This window comes from Necator americanus, chromosome V, assembly GCF_031761385.1.
Source record: "Necator americanus strain Aroian chromosome V, whole genome shotgun sequence".
In the NCBI taxonomy this organism is placed as follows: Eukaryota; Metazoa; Nematoda; class Chromadorea; order Rhabditida; family Ancylostomatidae; genus Necator; species Necator americanus.
In genome coordinates, this window is record NC_087375.1 from 31,841,195 (window position 1) to 31,855,779 (window position 14,585).

General features: G+C 40.5%; 1 protein-coding gene across 2 annotated transcripts in view; it reads left to right on the top strand.

Moving 5' to 3' along the window:
• Positions 1–14,585, top strand: part of RB195_015837 (uncharacterized protein) — a gene marked incomplete at both ends in the record, with an annotated part of 33,999 nt that overhangs the window by 10,708 nt on the left and 8,706 nt on the right. The window contains 9 exons of one of the 2 annotated variants that reach the window (XM_064206737.1): positions 2,745–2,865; positions 8,636–8,760; positions 9,405–9,662; positions 10,276–10,432; positions 10,562–10,672; positions 11,309–11,403; positions 11,614–11,749; positions 11,823–11,962; positions 12,102–12,205. In XM_064206737.1, coding sequence (XP_064062617.1) covers positions 2,745–2,865; positions 8,636–8,760; positions 9,405–9,662; positions 10,276–10,432; positions 10,562–10,672; positions 11,309–11,403; positions 11,614–11,749; positions 11,823–11,962; positions 12,102–12,205 — 1,247 coding nt within the window. Of the gene's footprint in view, positions 1–2,744; positions 2,866–7,155; positions 7,175–8,635; positions 8,761–9,404; positions 9,663–10,275; positions 10,433–10,561; positions 10,673–11,308; positions 11,404–11,613; positions 11,750–11,822; positions 11,963–12,101; positions 12,206–14,585 lie in introns of those variants that run through there. The other variant, XM_064206736.1, reaches the window with a different exon arrangement.

The window sequence follows — 14,585 nt, forward strand, 5'->3', positions numbered from 1 at the left end:
CTATATTTAGAAAGAGGAGAAAATAAGCTTTCCAGCAATGTATAATACAAAAGATACTTTAAAAAATACAATACACAAAAAGTCTTACTTTATTGCTACAAAGTAGTTCTGTGGTTGATGAATAGAAAACTTGCATTTCCTTTGCATCGACCCAACAGAAGGGACACCCCGCGTTATTAAAAGCAAGCATCACCGTCATCCAGTTCGAAACTTCTAGCGTTCTTAGAAGTTGACATAGCGCAGATATTTTGGTCCACTGTGCATTATTACGTGAGCTATCGTGTTACGCAAGTCGCGCAGCGGTTGCGTAAGAAATTACAATCGTTGGTGAACGAGTGCAGGTGCTGCAGCAATTCCCTCTTTAGAAACAACAGTGATGTGCTCGTAGAGATGTTGTGGCGCCATTTCCTCAGGAAATTAGTACCAAGAAGGTGTAGTATTTTAGAGGGACCGCTTTGCGTACTGAATTTCAGCAGAGGCGTCGCGTTCTTTCTCACTATAGGAATACTTTCCAAAGTGTTAAGTATGGTATAGTTGGGTCAAAACGGCATGAAGCAAGGACAGTTGCGGAAGGCGGCTGCGCTCGAAGCGGTGCGGTGGAGACAGCGGTCGGAATTGCGGTGGGACCGTGGCGAACTGCAGAGATGGGTGGCGGTAGCGAGGATCCTCACGTGATCCCAACCGCTACGCTCCACCGCGCCGCTCTGAGCGCAGCCGCTTACGCAACTGTTTGTGCGGGTTCGTGTAAAGAGGGTCCCGCCGGATTTTCGAGCATGCCCGGTCATGCCGCGGCAGAGCAATTAGCGCTAGTGCGAGAAAGATATTTACCTTCGTTGCTTTCGTTGCTACCTAGATAGCTAACTCCGCTTACCTATCGCTATTCTTACGTTGGATCACCGGCCAGGTTATAATTGACGAGGTGCTTAATAGTTTTGGAGGATCGTAGACATCCTGGAAGTTTCTGATGTGAGATGGTCTCAAATTTGTAATCGTAGCAGAAGCAAGAGAAGTAACCACGTAAAATATAAGAGAAGGATGCATCTAATAGCTTCAAATATGAAAAAAAAAACTTGCTCCGGTTCTCTATTAAAAACTATGCATAGTAAATACTGTCGCTAGATGCAATACAAGTGACGGGTACTCGGCGCCAAATGTGTTCAACCGTCTGAGCGCGACGCACCCACCGCAACACGCTTGAGACACATATAGTCGGGTCAATACCACATGAAGCACGGACATTTGCGCAAGCAGCTGCGCTCCAAACAGAGCGGTGGAGCGTAGCGGTTGGGATCGCATAAGGACCCTCACTGCCGTCACTCACCTCTGCAGTTCGCCATGGTCCCACCTCGATTCCAACCGCTGTCTCGACCGCACCGCTTCCGAGCGCGGTCACTTACGTAACGGTCCGTGTTTCATGTCGTTTTGACCCAACTATACCGACCGCAGTCTGTACCGTCCAAATCGAAGTGCTTGCCTTCGGTCAGGACGGTGCAGAGTGCGTTCGGACACACTCGGCGCCGACTGTAAACTGGTTCCAGGTAAACCCTCGACTATTTACGGTATTGAACAGCTTAACACTACTTAACTGTTACGTTCAGTAGTGTTGAGGTTACGTATTTTATATATTTCATCATAACAGTCTGGTTCTATGCTTATTTATCCCCAGACGATATCTAAGACGGTTGTCTACGCCATCATGAACGACTGGAGCGTGACCCAGTCGAGATATGTTCGTGTCTCCCCTAGGCATATCAACTGGACGCCGAGGTAATGTCTCGGAGGTATTCGCGGAGAATCCGCCGGGACCCTCTTTACCGTCCCCCCTGTCTGCGCTTCATATCTTTTATCTTTTTGACCCGACTATAGGGTTGCATTTCTCCGCATGGTTCTCGCTCCAATTAGCGGTAATATTGGGATCTACTGGAAGGGAGTATTCCTCGTTAAATAGTCAACATCAGTTTTTTCGCGCTGCAGGTGTTCGCCGCGACGTGTACATGGCATCGCACGCACTTTCTCCCCGCTTCACACTCGGACATCAGTGTTCGTACGTATGATCGCACATTCCTAAGACGGTCCCATCCTTGTAGAACCGGACATGAGAAGGAAAAAAAATTGAAGCGAAAGGTTAGGTTGTAATCCTGCAATTTAGAGATGGTTACGGCAGTCTCTTTGCGATTGCAATCCAATCGCGACGGACGTTGTAAACGATATGGGCGGTGCTCGTTGCAACCTTTTGCACAAATTATCAAGTTCATTCGTTTTGCAATGAACTCGTAAAAATCGCACAAAAACATATCACGGTAGTGTTAATTTTGCAGTGAACTTTCTCTCTAAACTAAAGGTTATTGCTAGATTTAGTGCTACGGTACTTTAGAGATATTGACAAATTATGGTGGGATTGGATAACCTTACTGTCTGATGGAGTGATCAAAGTCTGGATATCGCATGGGGTGTCAGCCGATCTCAACTACCGGTGCAACATTTGTGCAACGGTTGTGCAAATGCACCAAATACCTTAAATTTTTGGCTGGACTCTATTTAAGGGGACTCGTATCCTTTTCCTCAGCGACTGCAACAGAGTGATGCATATCGCCGCTGTTTATTACCCTTATTACCTCTTTGAATGGGCTCATGCGCCACTTAGATTTTATCACAAGTTGTACACATCATTGACCTTGTATAGAAGATGGGAATTTGCCTCTAAAGAATTTGAATTAACCTAACGACTCAACTTTACATTCCAGTCCGATATACCATTAGCTGCTTCACCATCATGTTCGACAATCTTCGAAGAATCGCTGAGTATGATTGACAAAGAGAATTACGAGAATTCAATCTTTTTCCCAAATGGAGACATTTACAACGGCAAGTTCCAATCACTTCTTATAGCTATTTTATCGTTGTCTTTATTTGTAAGAAAAAGAAAAAGTTCACATTAATTTTTTTCGTTTTAAATCAATCACCACCAGCTCCCAGTGTGCCAGCATCAGAATCGTTGCAGCAGTGACAGCGATACTTGTCCTTTTTTTTCTTCGGAGCGCGCGTAGCCAAATCTAGTTTCTACCCATATTGAAATCTATCGAATGCACGTCAGTCATGAACTTCTGAATGCGGTTAGTGTATTGTGGTGTTAGTTCATTCATACAACAAAGAAATCGAAAGACTGGTCAGGCCGGATCTTGTAGATCTTCTTGTACACGATTTTTCTACAAGAAATACACCTTCGACTCACTAGAACACCGTTCACACACTGATTGACCAGTTGTGGATATTGTGATGGTGTGTTTTAAGGAACATTACGTATTGTGTGAACGTTTTTCCCCCTTCATTGCAACTAAAAGGTTCGTCATAACATCTGCGTCTATTCGCTTTGCTGTTGTGTCCGCGATGACCATTACCCGCCCAGTTTCATTCTCCCCGTTCGTTTAAATTTCTCCACCTCAGTGGATCGGTCATTGTGCTGTAAGGTAACAGCGACCAAATGTGGGGGAAAATGAACGCTTCCATTCATCATCCATTACTTTATTCGAATAATCGAATACCGAGTTTCATTCATGCGTTCATATGACAGCTCCTTGAGTCCGATTTCCGATCGATAAATCACTTGACTCCATTTTTGGTCAAGCATTCCTCCTCCACAAAGTGACATTACGGTCAGAACAGTAATATTTTTGCTTTCTTTGCCAAAGTTTCCTGCTTTGTCCTTATTTACAATGCATGTTTTGCAAAACAATTTGTTCCCAATGTTCCTCATGGTATTTCGCTCAGTATACATGGAACCGACACGGTTTTCTTCTTAGTTTTATGTTCTTTTCCGTGTAATTACCTTAATTTGTTGGATTTCCTTCGAAAAATTAACGAATAGTAGTAGAACTGATTAGTCAGTGAAAGGATCTTACGCTGGAACAGCTGGTTGACGAAAGGCTCTCCTAATGCATGTTCGCGTCTGTACGCTAGTTTTGTTGATGTAGGATATTTCAATCCCCGTAAATTCTTTTTGTCACATCTTTTTGTGTTGTAACATCGTTTTATTTCATAGATAAGACAAGTTTTACGATGAAAGCTATTCAAAACAAACGACAGAATGTGAATATGAAACAAATGTTCCTATTTTCCCAGTTCTCAGTTTCACTTATATTACTGTACGTTCGGTGACCGATTTCATTTCGCTTATTAAAACAAATCTCTTTAACGTCAGTACAGTAAGTAAAAATGTACGATTATCTAGATTTTTTCAATTGTTATTGATCTGGTGCATAATTACAACAGTAGTTTATGTGGAAATGTTTCGTTTGAAAGTCGACATTGAAGGTCATCCCGAAAACAAAAACAGCGAATTTTGACGCGACCCATTTATTCTCGTTTAAAACCAAAAACTATGAATTTACGTGATTTCACTTAGACTGTACGAATTCGGTTATAACCCGCCTTCAATCTTACTGGAAATGTTGTGCACAGTATTCTTTACTTGTTGGAAGAAAGATGCTGTGAAGTCATTTTCAATATTTATTTCGTGATAACTACACCGTTTTTTTTTTCTCTGTCCTTTTCATTTGCTTAATCTTCCAAATATGTTTGTGTAGTGAAGATCCATATCGATTTTTTTTCGCAAATCATTGAGCTGAGTTCAACTAAAACTAAGTGAATAACCGTTGTGAAGGGTTAATAACTTACTACATGTATTCGGTCGCGAATATCTAATTAACGTGAGAATAACGTGTGTCTTGCGAGAGAACTGTGGCAAAAGTCATATTTTCTTTTTTTTTCTGGATCAAATACATAATTCTTCGTTGTGTTGGTTCCTCTTCATCACACATTTAACTCTCGTGGGATTTCTTGTCATATTAATCATTATCCATAGACTTTTTTTTATTTGGAAGGTGTTTTTATCAAAAAGACCATAACTCAAACGTGACAAATGGAAAGAAGTAGGAGAAAACCGGATGGTTGACCCGCTTACATAAGAATGTAGTCAGAGCTTGACCTGTTTCAACGTATCCGTTATTCTTCGTCGTCACAGCGTTCTCGACGATTATGTATGAGAAAGACACGTTTCTTCTTTCTTACACCCATTCTCTAGGAAAACAGAAGGAATAAGGAAAAAATGGAGAGGAAATCATCAAAGGCGTGTTTTTCTTCACGTTCTAAGCGTTTGCAAACCATGTAAAACTATTGCAATTTGAGTTATATACGAGATATACGCTACAGAGAACATTTTCACTTTTTTGTCTGAAATAGTGCGTGAATTGGACATGTGAGTGCACCAGATGTCTACCTCTCCAGTTTTCTGCAGGTGGTGGTGATAAAATGAACCTCCGGAAAAAAGTGCTACCGATGCATGCATCAAATATCAAATGTGATCCTAAAAAAGTGATCTACGAGGGTGGATTACATTTTTGCTGGGATAAGTAAGCTCTAATCACTCCAAGAATGAGGGGAAAATGTCGAGAACGACTCGCTTTTTTCCCTGTGATTCCAGCAAGTTTGAAAATCGAAGAAAAGTAAATGAGGCCCTTGCAACAGTTGAGAAGCATTATTTGCGAATTTGTAAGTGTCCTTCACCTTTTCTGACATAACGAATTCCTCAAAGATCCTACTTTCTTCTTTGTTCTTGCTTTGATAGAGATTAGTAACTCTACCTGGAATATTCTGCTGCGATTCGTTCGGAAAGGAAATGCACCGACAACGATACCTTTTTCTACCTAAAAAAACATTTAATACATTTTCTGTATTTTTTTTATGTACTTTGTATGTAGAATCCCTACCAGATTTAGTTTCATGAGTTTAGCTCCACAGTTTACTGCATCACGACCATCGTATATCTGCGCCGATCGATACGATCGTCTAGGAGCGGTCACATATAGTAAAGGCCCACTGTCGTCACATGCGTAATGTAATGAATTGCGTAATGCAACGTATGGAGTGAAAATTCTGATGCAAAGTGAACATATTACATATTTGAAAAGAACTGTAGCATTAACTTCGAAAAAATTCCCATTCTTCCTCCGACACGATCATTGTTCACCGCAGACAATACAGCAACTTCATCTTGCGATGAATCCGTATTTCTACAGTCGGATCAGAACAGTCTGAAGCTTAGTGCAATTGCGTAGGCGGCAGCGCTCAAAGTGGGCGCGGTTGGTCCTTACTCATCTCTGCAATCAGATTGGAACTTGCGCGGCTCCCACATTGACCGCAATTGCACCAGGCTTCAGTCATTTTTGTTCCGTACTGTATATTTACAGTCCCAGTTCGTCGAAATTAGGTGGTTCCCCCGCCTAGCACTTTGAAAACCACCTTTTTTAAAATGTGGCCATAGATGCGATAGTCGGAGCGGGTGCTCTGACCCCCATCACTTTTGAACGGTTGGGAAAAGGACCTCCTTCATTTTTAAACGGTTGGCGAAATTACCCCCTTCACTTTTGGACGACTATCGAAAAGGACCCCCTTCACTCCAGCTGCACCCCATAAGCTGAACCCCCATTACCTGAGGAGGGTCCGGCTTCTCCCTATCGCACCTATGAATGTGGCCTTTGCTATATATTTGAGGAAATTACTGATCAACACTTAAAACTAAACTGTGTCACAATTCATGTGTTTAGCTATACTTCTCGTCTCATTCCAATTATCTTCCTCAAATTCTCGATTTGTTTAAGGTCGCAGAAAACTTTCTAGGCAGGTCCCTACGGTCATGGAACTCTGAAGCATCCTTTCGATTTTTTTCCACTGTTCTGCACTGACGTCAAGGTCCGAACATGTCATATGTTTCTGTTCGGGACTCGTATTATTGTGATAGTCACCTCTCGTTTTGGTTACGTCCCTTTTTCTTGATTTGGTCTTCTTCTCTTTGATTACATATACAGTTTTATGTACATATACAGTAACCACTTCTTTCGAAGGCTGCTGTATCTTTTGCACTCTCGAGAAATGCGTGCGGTTTTAGGATACGATTAGTATTTTTTTCAGCCGAGATTTTGTTGACTCATCGTTTTTTCTCCTTATACGCTCGTGTTGTTTCGGTGGTTTTTTTCTTAATGCTCTTTGTTTGTTCATTTCGTATCGTAGATATCTGTGTCTTTTCTACAGATTACGTTGGCTGGACAAAGTAACCGCCTATGACCGAAATCAGCGATGTTCGCTGCATCGGTCAAGTATATGTTCGGCTTGTTAACAGGTTATGCGTTCTCTTCGTTTGTGTTTTTTTTCTACCACTTCATTCAACGTTTTTCTGGTTTCTTTTTTTTTTACCTGTGCACATATTGCCGAATCATAACATCCCATTCCATGCAGTTATGAGTTTTTGGGTTGTCTCGGACGGTGTGCGTTTTTCACGTAAATGTTGAGGTGTTTTTCGTTAATTGTTTGGAGCAGTCACACCTCATCTGAAACGATGGTATTTGTTCTTTGCTGATTTGCCCTTGAATGGTGTATACTTAATCGAGAGATTGGAAGCGCTGTGATTACAGTGCGCTCCAGCTCAAGAACGAAGTCAGTTCTCTCTCTCTCTCTCCTTCCTCTCTAGTTTTTCTTTTTTTCGGGGATATTTGTCACTTCGTCTCTTCTTTCTTAGGAAGAAGACTGCAGGGTCTGTTTTGCAATTACTCTTTGATAGAGTACTTATTCAAGAGGATACTGTCTCCACGCGTCCAGGGCGTTTGTTGTGGTTATTAGAATTGCTAGCAACCGTAAAATTAGTTTGCTGCAATCAGGCGACGACAAATCGCGTTCGGATCGAATTATTTCCGCATTATGGAAGCAACGAACATATGAGGTTGAGTTGAGAAAGGCTGCGCATGGTTGATCTGCTGATCTCATAAGCTCATTTCATTGCTCTCCCGTGCGTTGCGGTTCTGTTTCTGTGGTACACCAACGTTGAAAATTTGTGCAACTATGTAGCTCTGTCGTGTCCGTTTCGTTTCCAATCTTTTGATCCAAAATTAGAGCTTTCTTTGAAGTTTGCTGCTTTGTGCTACTATAGCCATAGGCACTTTCCCAACGCAAAGGGATATTTTCGCCAACCGTTTAAAAGTGAAGGAGGTCCCTTCCCCAACCGTTCAAAAGTGAAGGGGGTCAGAGCACCGGCTCCGAGTATCGCCTCTGTGACTATAGCATCCTTGTATGCACATAAGAATGTATTTTGTGGTTAATTAACGACGAAATTTTAACGTTAGTCTTGAAGAATTTAAGATTTAACGTAAGAAAATGGAGCATTTGACGTTATTAGCGCAGGAAGTTTCCCTTTTCAGTGCTCATTTAAATTATGTTTTCTACATGAAACTATTTATAACGATATTGGGGTTTATACCATCTTCATGTAAAACGTAACCAAGCACGAGGAACGTTGGCGCGGAATAACGACTAGTGACTAATTAATACAATATTCGGCTTAATAATTAGGACCACATCGTCAAGGCGTGATGAGTAGGATTTATAAGTAGGCGCCAGGCTGTTGCCGCCACTTTCACCAGTGTTGGTTGTTGCTGCCACTGGCAGCGGAGCTTAGCGGAAGTCTAGTTCTTTCTACGGAGTTGTCCCAGATTTGGTAATATTTTAAACAAAAAAAGCTGCTTTTAATACTCTATCTTCTTATATTTTTCTTATTTCTTCATTGTTTTTGATAGTTCCGTTTTTTTAGAGTCGGCATTGGTGTCTTCATCCGTCTGCGTAGTCAAAGGAGAAGAAGCGGTCAGTCCAGCCAAGGTACTCGGTGAGGGAAAACCGAAGAATACTGAAAATCAACAAGCCGAAGAAGATGTCAAGGTTTCTACGCCATCACTTTTTCTTTGATTCCATTTCGTGTAAACTCTCCGATTTGTACGGTTGACCGCAACTGGCACCAAAATCGCAGTGTTTATTTTATTTACGACAGCTGTAGACTAAGTTTTATGCAGTTGGGATCATGATAGTTTATTAGGATGTGCACTACGTGAATGTTTTATGAACAGTTTTACTAGTAAATCGCTACATGCTGGATCCACAATTAACTTTGATTTGGAGTTTCTTGTTGTCAGCTGCTGTGAGAAACTGATAAGTGATGATAAGCCTACAAAAAGATCTAAGTCTTATTAGAAAATCAAAAGTTTTCCATTCTCCTATTTTCTATTTTTTTTACATTACACACATACATTTACATTTTTACATTACATACATAGCATTGTGCCTTACTATGTAAAGCAAAGCTATACCAGTGCTTATTTTCATCGTGTAAATAACAGTCACTTACTACTCAATGCTGAAATGTGAAGTAACCATACAAAACAGCCTGCCAATTTCTATTTGGTTTTCAATGGGGCTGAGTGAGAGTGTTTTGTTTATCTAAGTTGTAATGTACGCCTTTTAAAACATAAAAATGCGTAGCAGATGCATGTACTGTTTGGCAGGTCTGTTAATATCCTTTTTTTCAGAGTGTGAATAGTGTTGATAGCAACGGTTTCACATACCAGACCGCCAACGATGAAGAGGACCGTTCGTCAATTGGTAGCATGAATTCGGAACTAAGGAATTCTCGCCTTTCAGTGCTGTTAAGTGAAACCACGCAGAAAAAGTTCACAACAAAAAATCACCATCCTCGTAGCGGCAGAGATTCATCTGCACTCTCGTGCGAACGCAAGAAACGAATTTTTCGGGATCCTGTTAGAGTTTTGCCGGACGTTATGGTTGAGGTTTGTTTTCGCTTTCGTGGTTACTTTTAAAATATTTAATTTTTACCTTTTATTTACATTTGTATTCAATAGGAGATGGTCTACGCATGTAATCTTTCTTAAGACGTTTTAAAATAGAAGCACTTCGTATCACTGAACTTTGCGCAAAATAAATTACAAACTTGAATACAGTGAGTGACAACAGTGTAGATGTAATTCAATTTAATTCTTTAGAAAAGTAGATACGCTGAGGAGCAGTTGAGACAACTGATCACATTTGCATATCGTGTAAAAAGCTCTTTGAATTCATTCTTAGCACCAGTTTACCTCAGAAAGAACATTATTTACGTTTCATATGAGTACGTTTCGTTCTCAGCTAGCTTAAACTCTACACGAGTTGGTGAGTAGTGTCGAATTCTCTTCGTAGCAAGTTAAAAGATCGTGTCAGATCTGAAATGGTGCTTCAAAAGCGGAAGAATCATCTTATAATGAAAGAAACGGTAGATGAGATTTGTGCTGAATTCACTAGTTTTTTTTTGAGGCAATCATGGTTTATGAACGTGATGTCATTGTCCTCCTTCTACGGTGTTTCTTCAAACTTCTGCATCCTTATACGATTTCGCTGAGTTTGCAGAGCAATGATCATCGATCACTCCGCGATGTAGTGTCATCGTTTGGCGATGTGAACACTAGCGAGGATCAACGAGCACTGGATCTAAGTATTATTAACAAAACGATCGAAGATAACACTTCATATCTTTCTCGAATCTGCATGAGAAATGATTTAATGTGTGAGTATTGTTTTTTCTTTTGAAAAAAAAAATCATGGACGAGTGATGACAGTAACGATCCATTAAGCAATTAGGACAAAACTAATAGCGCGATGTGACCGAGGACGAAAGTTAGGACTTTTTTTACAGCTTTGGGTGTACTAAAGGGTGTCGCTCTGGTGTCGGGAACAAAGCATCCAGCGCTGAGTCGGGAACTTCGACGCTTGGTCGAGAGCGAAACCAGAGATCTTGTCATTCAGGGTGGGTTGTTTTGGGTGATAAGCTGAACATCCTGGTTAGTTTGCTTTGGAAATGATAAGTCGAAATAGCCTGTAGAGACCCAGCTTATGTATTTTTCCTGAGTTTCTCAATAGTTAAAAAATAGAAAAGATCCGTTTGAATGTGCTTTCGAGAAAGTACTATTTTAACTGCAGTTAAGGGCTTTTATTTTACCTTAGAGGATAATGTATACTGTGTATATTTGATAAATGGACGTTCATTTGCTTAAACAAGAAATTGTGACTAGTTTCTATGCCAAAATTACTTTAGCATGCATTTATTTTCGCATGAGTTGAAGTTACAAGAATATTATTCTCTTTTGATAACAAATAGGTTTGGTTTTTCGTTAGTTTTTTTTTAAATCGTATATATTCGCGTAAGTAAATCCGTTTCTGTTGCAACACGTCTGCTAAAAAATTTGGGTTACTTAGGTGAAAACCTTGAGAATCTTTAGGAAATATCCATAAAAGGAATTTTTTTGAAGATTTATATTTTTGAAAGCCTTGAATATTTGACACCCTTGGTCTTTACATGGAACCATTCTATTGTTTTGAAGTTTAGCAACATTGCTGATATTTTGGATATATTATTTGGATTCAATTTTCCGGTGATTTTTAGATCCTCCTAAAGAGACACTTGATCATCGATCTGCTGTGGACCTATTATTCGACTGGTTTGATAGCTCGGAAGATTTTAATGAACAGTTCAGGAAGGTGAGTACCTTTTACTGGTTGTTTCCTCATATAGCTCAATTATTAGCAGTCACATCCGCGTTATTTTCCACATAACGCACGTTGTCGAAACAAATTGATAATTATTGATCTTTCTTCTCCTCTATGCAGTTTTTTTTTTTCAAAACTTAATGAATACGGTCGCATTGTTGAATATTTATCTTATTTCTCTTTATTTAGTACTTTATTTAGTACCAATTTCTACACAATTTGGCCGAGTGCCAAAGTATGTCTGCTGCTAAATGGGATCACCTTATGGACGCTGTTTCGCGAGTTTTGGGGATAGAAACTGTGATAATGAGAAGAGGGCGATCGGATACAAAAAAGGGTAATATTCTGTATCTTCTTAGATCCCGCAGAGTACTTATTCGTTTTCTAAACTAATGACTGATTGCATTCAGAGAATACCGCGGGTCGTCGTCCTTATTCTGACATATTGAATGTTCGTATGGAAGATGGTGTTCCTGTTCGTGAAGATTGCGCAAATCAGTTGAGTTCAGCATCGACGAGCCCAGCACCTTCAGATCCTGATCCCGACGAGGTTATTTTTTTGAGAAATAATAATTTGGTGTTTGAATCTTCTAAGAAATTGAGGTAAATGAGGCACTATACACTAGGTTGAGAAGCCAGATCATTAGATGTCAGCCAATTTTTCTCGAGATTTCCACGGTTTTTTTTAGAAGACCAGTGTTACTGTCGCCACAGCGAGAAGAATTTCACTTGAATGTGACAGTCTCGACTTGAAAACGAACGCCCCAATGCCAAAAATAAAAACCAGACCGCGGTAAGTTTTTCTTTTTGTATCATTTCCTTTGCAGATGTAGTTCATGTGAATGATTTATGTTTAAAAGTAAAAGTTTACACTTCTTAAATGGTTTTCCATCTTGTCCAAAATCGCAAACTTATGATCGTGTTGACAGGTTGTCAATGTGCAAGTTTCTCCTGCAAAGATTTCATCTTGGGCGAGTTTTGAACAGTAGAGTCTCCCATATTGTATACACGTAAAGATATTGTAAGAACACTTGAAGCAGATCCTTTATGGAGGTAGTTTGTACCCATCTGTTGCGCCTGTTGTATGGTCACGTTCATATAGCATTCATTCGGTGTCACCCTAAAAAACGCCGTGAAGTTGTTTTTGCTATAATCGGCCTCAACCAGCTGCTCTTTTCGCTTTTTCATCGTGTCCGATCGTATCTTCTTAAAAGAGTTTTCGCCGCAGAAACACTATCAATTCTGATTGGAGGGATTCGATGTCAGTATATGGTAGATATATGAAAATTTTTGGCATTTCCTAAGACTTGATGCGAACATTTCCATGAGTGAACACTAAGATGCACTATAACTTTTTTTAAAGGATGGAAAGCAATCCATTTTTGAACCGATAGTTATTTTTGTAGTGGCCCCAGCCAAGATTTTTTGTTCTCCCTGCCTGTTCTCGTAAGGTTGAACTTGTATTCAAGCTCTATTGAACCTTTACTTCTGAAATTCAGTAAATGAATTTTGGAGAGGTTTGTTTCAGTAGATTTTCCCAAAAGCAGAAAAAAAAAAACAACTTTTTCTGTTCAATGAACACATCGACCTAGTTTAGCTGTACCTTACACAACTACCGTACAACTTTGCACCACTCCTCTGTCCCCTACTGAGGAAATACTTGAAATTACGTGAGAACTCGCTATCAGAAGATCCATCCTCTTGACGCCTCATTTAATCCCGGTGGAAAAGTGGTGTTTTTACTTCGTACATCGCTCGTGTCATTATTTCACTGCAAAAAACGAAAATGATAACAGTGTATCGAATAGAACTGACCCTCGTTCTATCAAAAATGATAGAAAAAAACGTTCTATGATTACTACAAGAGACAAAATAGGCTAATTCTACTTCGAAATTACAACTAGTATAACTTGTGTATTGTGAGAATGCACAATGAGATGCTCGATATTTCTGATGCGTTATCTCACGAATTAAGATGAGAGCAGTGAGCAATGGACACGTAAAGCAGTAATCACAATGGACAAGAGAGCTTCCTACACAACTAAGAGTCAATACGAGACGGCTAGAACCTTAGAAATAATTACGACCCATGAACGCAACTGGAATATGTTTTCTCGTTGTGCCAACAAGGTTTTGGTGAAATGTTATTGGTAGTCTGGGGTTTGGACAACGCCATCTTCCAAGGCCTGAAAATAGTTCGAGGTTCTTGATGCCATAGTACACATTGCATCAAACTCCTCCTCTTCCTGCTAAGCTTCGATATCGCTCGAACTCCAAGTAGAAAAAAGCTGACTAGTTTCACCGACTAGTTGGGCACTCTGGTGAACCACCACGTTCTTACGGATTGTCACCCAAGGAGAATGAGAACTGCACACTCCGCCCACCTCAAAGGCATCACCCCACGAATCTGTGGTACGGATTTCAGGTGAAGTATTCACATAGATTATGGAGAGGGTGGTGATTCCGTCTATTTCTTCCTAATTGCCGTAAAAAACGGTCCAGAAGATACGGCGCGTGCACAAGGCTGGCGCGCTCCAATCGAACTCCTCGTAGAAAATAGCGCGCCGGAACGCCCGAAGCCGTATCTTCCCGGCCTTTATCTTTTTTACTGCAATTAGGAAGAAATGGGCGGAATCACCCCTCTCTCAATAATCTACTATCCCGTATACGAATACTCCACCTGAAATCCGGACCACCTCAGATTCGTGGAGTGATGCCTTTAAGAATTGGTTTGTGGATAGTGTTAGGGAACTGCATGTGGGAGGGAAAAATGCTGAACCTACTTTATGCCGTATTCATAACACAGGGTATTATGATCACGGCATAAAGTCATTTTCAGGGTTTTGATAAAGAGGAAGTTATTGAAACGTCAGGCAACTGATGTAGTTTCATCAAAACCTCGTTAGCACATCAGGAATACACAAATACAGTTCACAACGCGTAGTTTCAAAAGAAGAGGAGTTGGAGGTTGTTGGCCAACTGGAACAGTCCGTTCCTTGACCGACCCCACTTCTTGCTTTGGTCTTGTAAAAATCCCAGACGTAAACTTAAATCGTCTTTGGGTATTTATCACATCGCAGATGTGATTGCTTGCGAAGTTACCGTGTTTTCGTCTTAGTGGTATAAGCTGGAGTTTAAGGAGTGCGGGGAAGGGATAGTGAAATGAAAGATGT